Raw genomic sequence first — 9231 nt, 5'->3', positions numbered from 1 at the left:
GGTTTCTCCAGTTATACAACGGCCGGTGGTGAAGGGGCCGAATCCCTGCCTCGTCCGGGGGTCCTGCCGCCCGAGAGGCGACACCGTGGTGCTGCGCCATGAGTCCGCCTGGTACAGCCGCGGGTTCCAGGCTGCCGGACCCTCTGCTGGTGCTGGGATCTCTACACCGCCGTCAGGGGCAGGGTGGGGATGGGACGGGCATCAGGGACCAGGGGTTGTTAGACACAGGGCGGAGACAGGAGTTCCTCGTCCAAGCTGCTCGGCAGAATGGGCAGAATCCGGTAAAGGGTTCTGGGGCTGGAGGAGGGGTGCTGGGCGCCACAGCCCATTGCCTCCTTAAGCGCCAGGACCTTTGAAGAGTTTCTCTGCAAAAAAGGAACAAGCCTGGAAGGGGGGTTTCGGACTAAATCCTGCCAGACCAGGATGTAGGGCACCTGGTCCCCGTCCGGAGCTACCTGGGAGAAAAACGTGGGTTTTAACAAGAAGTATAGTTTCTGAGTCAAAAGTGCCACTAGGTGGCCATCCAACGCCAAAAGAAGGCCATTCAGAAGTACAGAGAGTCCGAAGTTTTCTTTTTTTTACCACAACACTCAAATTTCGCCCCTTTCCCTAACCTCATCAAAATGAGACACTAGCAAAGAAAGGGGGGTAGTCTGCGTCTGTCCCATTTGTCTGGCGTCAGTCCAGCGTAAAACAGTGCCGGAGCACTTAACAGAGACACAGACGCAAAGACACAGATGCCCTTTCCAGACCTGGGGTGCTGGTCCCAAGCCTACTGGGGCTTTCCCCTCAGACAAACAGATTGGGGGAGTATCCCCCTCAGATTGGCTCTGAACCCCAGATTGGGGGAGTATCCCCCTCAGATTGGGGTCTGGGATGTCTCCCAGGAGTCCCGGCTGGTGACCCTATGTCAAGGCCAGTTGCCAGCCCAGAATACAGATTCTACGGGCCGTAGTCAGAACAAAGCAGACAACAGACACACAAATAACAAGACTCACCGGTGTTAGACTCTCGGGTTCGGAGCCGAATCTGATGCAATCACACAACTTTATTGCCAGCTCGAGCCTGGACTCACAACCGTTCCCAACACAGCGGTCCCAGGGAGTGAGTCCCGGTCCTTTGTTCAGTGGGATTTTATAGGTTTTGGGGGATACTCTATGCGTCACAGCATCACACAGCAAATCATTCTATACTGCAGGAAAGTCAGACAACAACTCTTAACATTGATTAGCACATTCACTGGTGGGAACAAGTTGGGTAGGGGTGATTGGTTAGTACAAGAGGGGGTTCCTTTGAACTGATTGGTTTAGGCCACGAGGGGTGTTCCTGCTGAACTACATGGTCTCCCAACATGTTATCAACCACCATAAACTACTGGGGGGTCATCTGGCATCCCAGGTATTTCCCTGTCTCATGCTGATTGGTGGCTGCTAGGGGGGTTGCTAAGGGTCCTCACCTAGCCTGAGTCAGGGACACCTGGCACAGCAGATCTCTCCTGTTATTTGTAGACAAACACCTCAGCAGGTGGGTATGTGCTTAGGGGTGCTCTGTGGGTCTTTCCAAGGACAAGGGCCACACCCCCTTCCTTAGGACAGGCCTTGAGATAGAAGCTGCTGTTATTTATTTTCAAAAATGGAGTCACATCAGTTTCTTAGAAGTCTACACCCTCGACACCCTCCTGGGGTTTGAGTCCACCTTTTATAGTCCTAAATCACATTAATCATAAGTGGCTGCTGCTATGATTCAAACCCCATAAACGAATGTCATGGGATCTAAAGTCATTAGCAGAAAAGGGACTAGGCCAAAACATCCCTAGTTGACTACAAGTTAAAGAACGGTTACTAACATCTAGACCATCAATCTCTGACAGGGTACGTTGTCCAAGAAAAAAAGGGGAACCAAAGAACGATTTTACATTGTATAAGAATTGCCGTTTTGAGGGGCTGAGGTTGTGGCTTGGTGTAGAGCACTCACCTAGCACATGTGAGGCCCTGGGTTCGATCCTCAGCACCTCATAAAAATAAAAAAATAAAGGTGTTGTGTCCAACTACAACTCAAAAATAAATATTAAAAAAGAATTGCCATTTTAACTTTAAATTCTAAACCAAGGAGTGGGATAGCGTCAAATGGTGGTTCCATTCCCAGTTTTCTGAGGAATCTCTATGCTTAGTGGTTGCACCAATTTGCAGTCCCACCAGCAGTGTATGAGTGTACCCTTTTCCCCACATCCTCACCAACACTTACTGTTGCCTGTGTTCTTGATGACTGCCATTCTACAGGGGTGAGATGAAATCTTAGAGGAGTTTTGATTTGCAGTTCTCTAATTGCTAGAGATGTTGAACACTTTTTCATATATTTGTTGATCAATTGTATTTCTTCTGTGAAGTATCTGTTCAGTTCCTTAGCCCATTTATTGAGTTATTTGTTTTTTTGGTGTTAAGTTTTTTGAGATTATTTTAAACCATGACACAAAGAAAAGACCACAGACTCCAATTTTTTTTATGACTTTATTTTATTTTTTTATATGTGGTGCTGAGGATCGATCCCAGGGCCTTGCATGTGCGAGGCGAGCGCTTTACTGCTGAGCCATAACCCCAGTTCCTCCAATTTTAAATCAAATTAAAGCAAGCTTGTATTTGTATACACTGGAATTGGCCAGGACTATCTCTCCCGAAGACCCTGGGCTAGAGGACAGTACCCCAGCTCTCTAGGAGCGTAGTTTTATAGCACAGAAAGTTGTGAAGGGGGGTGTCTTGAGAACTTACAGAGAACAGGATTTTGACAAGCATAATACAAAGGCAGGCAGTAGGTTAATGATCTACATGGCTTAACATTTCAAGGTAGTGAATAAATTTAGATCCCAACATCAGAATTTATGAGATGCCACTGAGGTTTCAGAGAGGGTTGTTATCTGGTCAGGGGGAGCCAGGCAGGGGTGAGTTCAAGGCCTGGGCAGGCATTCCAGACAAGTTTAGAAATTGAGTAATTTATAGTAAAACAGAAATTAACATTTCATGACTTTGTGATGAGATGGCTCCCAATCTTTTTTCTTTTTTAAAGAGAGAGAGAGAGAGAGAGAGAGAGAGAGAGAGAGAGAGAGAGAGAATATTTATTTTTTAGTTTTCGGTGGCAGACACAACATCTCTGTTTGTATGTGGTGCTGAGGATCGAACTCGGGCCGCACACATGCCAGGCGAGTGCGCTAAGGCTTGAGCCATATCTCCAGCCCGGCTCCCAATCTTAAAGTGGAATTAGGCTGGGTTCATCAATTATCCTAGATATCCTAGAGATTAATGCTTTATCGGAGATGCACATGGTAAAGATTTTCTCCCAATCTGTAGGTTCTCTCCTCCAGTTATTAATTGTTTCCTTTGCCGAGAAGAGAGTTTTTAATTTGAATCCATCCCATTTATTGATTCTTTAGAGAGAGAGAGAGAGAGAGAGAGAGAGAGAGAGATTTTTAATATTTATTTTTTAGTTCTCGGCGGACACAACATCTTTGTTTGTATGTGGTGCTGAGGATCAAACCCGGGCCGCACGCATGCCAGGCGAGCGTGCTACCGCTTGAGCCACATCCCCAGCCCAAAGTTCGGCTCTCTTTTTTCTTTTTTTGCAGTGCTAGGGATTGAACCCATAGCCTTGTGCATGGGAGGCAAGCACTCTACCAACTGAGCTATATCCCCAGCCCCCATTTATTGATTCTTGATTTTACTCCTTGCACTTTAGGAGTCTTGTTAAGGAAGTCAGGTCCTAGGCTGACGTGGTGAGGATTTGGGCCTATTTGTTCTTCTATTAGGTGCAGGGTCTGTGTTCTAGTCTTTGATCCACACTGAGTTGACTCCATAGAACTGGAAAAAAAACAAAAACATATATATATTTAAGCTGGGCACAGTGACGCACTCCTATAATCCCAGTGGCTCAGGAGCCTGAGGCAGGAGGATAGGGAGTTCAAAGCCAGCCTCAGTAAAAGCGAAGCACTAAGCAGCTCAGTGAGACCCTGTCTCTAAATAAAACACACAATGTGGCTCAGTGGTCGAGTGCCCTAAGTTCAATCCCTGGTATCCCTGCCCAATGTAAGTGTGTGTGTGTGTGTGTGTGTGTGTGTGTGTGTGTGTGTATGAAGTTACACGAGTTGAATCTTTAAAGAAAAGAAGAGGCAATTCAGGAGAGAAATCAAATGCGAAACCCCACCTGGCCATCACCACATGGCTTCTCCAGCCGGGGCCTCTTCACCACCATCTTTCTTTTCTTGGCTACTGGGGACTGGACCCAGGGGTGCTTAACCTCTGAGCCACACCCCCGCCCCCCCCCTTTTTTTTTTCACTTAGAGGCAGGGTCTCACTAAGTTGCTGAGGCGGGCTTTGAACTCGCGATCCTCCTGCCTCAGTCAGGGCAGTGGAATTACAGGTGTGGCCACTGTGCACAGCACATGATCCCTGTCACTGTGACCCCCATCACCTCCACCTCCCTCACCTCCACCTGCACCTCCACTTCCAACAGGAGCTGAGGTCCACCTGCTTGCTGTGGCCACACAGGGGGTCTAGACAGAGCCGAGTGGTCCTGGGCGACACAGGCCTTACCTGGAAGCTGACCCACCTTTACCCTGCCATGGGGGACCCCGTGGCCCCTCTTAGAGACTGTCTTTAAGACAGACATCAAGACACAGCTTCGTAACTGGGAGCCCTGGCCCGGTTGAGGCGGGTTTAGATGGTGGTGGTCAGGGCAAGAGGGTGTGGGTGAGGGAGGGTGCCTGCCACCAACCACCACCAAGATCTTGCAGAGAAGAGATCTTGAGTCTCCTGGCTCAGGCTCGCTGGGCAAACGGAGCCCACCTGCCCTGGACACAACTGGGCCTCTCTAGCCCAGACCAGGCTGGCCGGCCGGCGCCAGGGGGCGGGCCACGGAGGAGGAACGCGACTCCGCCTGCACCCGGCAGCCACCCCCTGCTGCAGAGGGCCTGGAGGAGGGGCCGATCAGGTGGGGAGTGGGACCCCAGCAGAGGCTCCTGGGGCCGAGGCGCTGGATGGGCCTCAGGGAAGGTGGGGACGCCCAGCGCGGTAGGTGGCCAGGGTCAGTGGAGGGAAGGGGGCGGAGCGGACCCCTGAGGAGCAGCCGTGGGCCCACCCCGGCGGGTCCAGCGGCCCCTCTGTCCCGGCCACCTGCTCCAGAGCAGCCCTTGGGGTCTTGAGGCACAAACGCTCCTCCTTAGGGTGCGCGGAGCCGCTGCCCTGGGAAGCCGCGTGCGTGCGGGGGAGTCAGCTCTTCTGCCGGGAGCGGGGAGGTTCCCGCAGCCGGGCCCCGAACAGCCCTCACTGGAGGCGGTTTGCAGAAGCCGGATCGCGCCTGTCACCGGGGAGCATGTCAGGGGCGTCCAGGGAGCACCGCAGTCAGCACCCCTGCAAAGCCTGAGGGAGCACCCTGAACTCCTCCCCACCCGAGGAGCGAGCGCCAGCCTCCGAGCGGCCCCAGGCTGGGTAAGGAGCCTCTCCCTGCCCCTGCGTCTCAGCGCCCCTGGAGGTGCCAGGAGGAGGGGTGCGCAGGTCCCCCGTCCGGGAGGACGAGCTGCTGCGAAGAGCAGGTCCTTGACGGAGACCAAGCTCTGCGCACCCTCCCTGGACCCCCCTCCCCGCGGTCCCCAGCTCTCCGCTGGGGGAGAGGACGGGCATTTGCAGGAGGAACTGGGGCCCCTGGTTCTTCCCTAAAGTGGAAGCCGGACTTGGGACCTGCCGGTGTTGGAGGAGGAGGAACCACCGCCCTGAAGGCAGAGGGCTGTGGTTCCGACTGGGCAGGGTCCTCGGGCCTGATCATGAGACTCCCACGACCTGGGGAGGGGGGTGCAAACATCCGTGGCAATACAGGGTCCCACGGGTGAAGGAAGGGTTGATGCCAACCCTGGCGTGGGGCACATGCCTGTACTCCAGGGGCCTGAAGCAGGAGGATGGCTAGTTGGAGGCCAGCCTCAGCAACTCAGTGAGGACCTTTCTCAATATTAAAAGGTGTGTGTGTGTGTGTGGGGGGGGTGCTGTACGGGATTTAGCTCCGTGTAAATTGTCCCTGGGTTAGATTGCCACTACCAAGAAAATAATTGGAGACCCGTGGAATGGCAGTCTGGATGGTTGGTGTTTTGGAGGGTCCATAGCCAGGGTTGTGCGGGCAAGTCCTTTACCACTGAGCTACATCCCCAGCCTTTTGGTTTTGTATTTTGAGTCAGACACTCACTGGGTTGCCCCCTGACCTCAGTGCTCCTGCCGCAGTCTCCTGAGTTGTGGGATCACAGATGCACCATCATGCCTGACTTGGCTGTAATCTTTACAATTGAAACCTTCTCGAATGTCCTGGCTTGATGCTCGATCCCCTGGAATCATGGGTAGTGGACCACGCTTGCTTTGGGTGACCCCAGGAGCAGGGAGGGACCCCTGGGGGCCGCTGTGAGGAAGGGCAGGTGCTGACAGGAGGCACCAGGGAGCCTACTCTGGGTGGAGCCTGGGGGCTGCCCCATGAGCCCTGGTGTGGGGCTCCTGGGGGCTCCTGTGAGCTGCCTGTGGCAGAGAGGTGGGACTGGAGGCAGCTGCAGGAGATGAGTGCCTTCAGGAAGGAAGGGGTGTTTAGGGAAGAGGTTTAGGACAGCTGAGAGTTTGCCAAATGTGGTCAAGTGTGCATGACAACCAATGCAGGGCTTCAGCCATTTGTAAGACCAGCCATGGCTTCAACGGGCTGCTGTGCTGTGTGGGCCTGGCCACCACCGGGCTCCAGAACTGGCTTGACAGCTCCAACCAAAACTCCCTTCCCGTCAAACTTCGGCCCCTTCCCTGCACCCGCCCTCTACCCTCCCTTCTGGCTCTGTTCCTGGTCCACTGCAAGGGGCGCGCTCTGCACAGGTCCTTCGGCTCTGGCTCACCTCACCAGCAGGGAGTCAGGATTTCCTTCCCCATCAGGGCTGCTTAACGCTCCCTTGTTGGGAGGGACCACGTGTGCCACCCACCGCCCACTGAGGGGCCGGGGGGGGGGGTGCTTCCAGGCCCTGGTGGTGTGAGCAGTGCTGCTGTGGATGTCCGCGTGTCCGCGTGCAGATGGAACAGCTGGTGCGGGATGAAAACATCTTTTTTGGTAAGCTTTATCCCCTGGTGGCATGTTTTGATTACTTGATTTTTTTTTTTTTTGCCATCTATCATAGATTTTTGCTCTTTGGTTATGATAAGGCTTAGAAAAGACATTTTTTTTTATTATCACAAGTTTGAAGTGATAGCATAAAGATAGGAAAGGAGAAAATTACTAACAATGAAATCTGTGCTTGTGTGTCATTCCTCTCCACAGAGCTGTCTTATTTTCCCTCGGTCTCACGTGCCACCTCTTGACATATTAACGTGGTGGCATCATCGGTGGTGGTTGGTCCTAAAGACATGGCTCCGTGGAGGAGATGTCGTGTTTGCAGTGTGGGGTGCTCTGAATTGTGTGCATCCCCTCTGCTCCCTGGATGTGGCTTACTCTCCAGTTCTTTCCTTCCACCCCTCTCTCCAGTTTCACTGTCCTTAGCATTTAGGACAGGTCTGGTGGCAATGCACATCCTCACTCAAAAGCTGAACGCGTCGAGCTGGCCGTGGTTTCTCCGTGGCAGCTTTGTGAGTACACTGTTCCCGGCTTGCAGTTCCCTGAACACCAGGTCCCACTGCCTCCGGCCTAGAGGCTTCTGCAGGGAAGTCGGCCCAGAAAATTGGAAGATCCCTATTTTTTCTTTGAGGTTTGCCACCTGTCTACCCACGGACAACGTGAGTGTGTTGTAGGGTAGACTTGGTGGCATCGAGTCTGATCTTTGACCTCCCTGTACCTGCATATCCTTTCTAGTTTGGGAACTTAGCGAGACTGTGAGCAACCTAGTGAGGCCCTGCCTGAAAATTAGCCATTTTTTCTGAAGGGCCAGGGATGCAGCTAGTGGGTCAATACCCCTGGGTGCAATCCCTGGTGCCAAAAACATTAAAAAAAAAATACCCAGCCTCAGTGGCCATCCTGTCCATCCTGTCACTAGGAGTTCTGGGACAGTGTTTATGACCCCGCCGTCCCCCAAACTGCCCCTGGCACAGGTGAGGCTCAACATGCCCGTCTGAGGCTGAGGCTCGTGGACATGCAGGGCAGAGCAGTCGGGTTCCCGGGGGTTGCCACCAGTCTGTCCCACGGCATCCGGTCAGCCGAGGGCTGCTGTGTGTGTAGCCTGGCTTTGAACTCGCGGTCCTCCTGCCTCAGCCTCCCAGGCTGGTGGGATCACAAGCCTGGGCCACAGTGTCCAGCTGGTCCGGGACTTTCGATGCACACGAACACCACTGACAACGTGGAACCCAAGGCCACAGTGATGTGCTGTGCTTGACGTGTCCAGCTGCTCTGTCCTGCCTGACTGTCCCCATGTCCCTATGGAGGCAGGAAGAGGGCCCGCCACTGGTGCAAGAGCAAACAAGCGCCATCTGCTCGGGACGCTGGGGACACCACCCTGCTTAAGCCCTGGCATCATTAGACACGGCCCTGCTCAGAGCAGAGGGACCCTACAGGGCCCGGGGCCCTCAGTGCAGGTGGGCTGCCTCCAGCATGCACCCTGCCCTCAGCACAGGAGGCTCAGTGTGGCTGGCACCCACCCAGGGGCAGAGGACTGAAAGGGTAAAGTTTCTAAGCTGGAAAGCTTGAATGTAAAAGATTAGGTATTATTAAGTTCCTCTGTTACACCCAGATTCCTGAGATAGTTAAAACAACGCCCTACTGGCTGTTTAGCCTAGGGCCCTGTGCAGTTCCTCACAGGGCTGGAACCAATCAGTTTGAATGTGTAACCCGCTTACGAATGACCAATCACCCTCGCCCGCCAATTTTGATTGTGCCAATCACATCTCAGAGTTGTTGTTCAATTTCCCCGCGCCTCATGATGATTTGTTCTGATGTATGCAAAGCCCACCGCCCTCTCCAAAAAGTGTACTTAAGCTCCACCTGACCTCTGCTCTGGGCTCTGGGCTGCTCTCCCTTCTTGAGTGGGCACAGAGTCCCAGCACGCTGGAATAGATCCCCAATAAATCCCCTTTTGCCAATTGCATGGAGTAAGTCTCTTGTGTGGTCTCTCCCTCCGACGCTCCGCCGGACCCCTCTTACATTTGGTGCGTTGGCCGGGAACAGCGCATCGCCGGACAGAGAGACCCTAACAATGGACTGCTTCAGGGGGTAAGTGAGGCGCCTATCTCTCTCTCTCTCTCTCTCTCT

At 53.4% G+C, this 9231-nt stretch overlaps 1 protein-coding gene across 1 annotated transcript in view; it reads right to left on the bottom strand.

The window, feature by feature from the left end:
• Nucleotides 1-218: 218 nt before the first annotated feature.
• The window catches only part of LOC144250444 (NACHT, LRR and PYD domains-containing protein 4-like), a 37134-nt gene continuing 28121 nt past the window's right edge, over nt 219-9231 (bottom strand). The window contains exon 10 of the mRNA XM_077793285.1: nt 219-365. Within this exon, the coding sequence (XP_077649411.1) occupies nt 219-365 (147 nt within the window). The remainder of the gene's footprint in view (nt 366-9231) is intronic.

The sequence above is a fragment of the Urocitellus parryii genome, chromosome 15, assembly GCF_045843805.1.
Source record: "Urocitellus parryii isolate mUroPar1 chromosome 15, mUroPar1.hap1, whole genome shotgun sequence".
NCBI lineage: Eukaryota > Metazoa > Chordata > Mammalia > Rodentia > Sciuridae > Urocitellus > Urocitellus parryii.
This window is presented reverse-complemented; position numbering and strand designations above follow the sequence as displayed.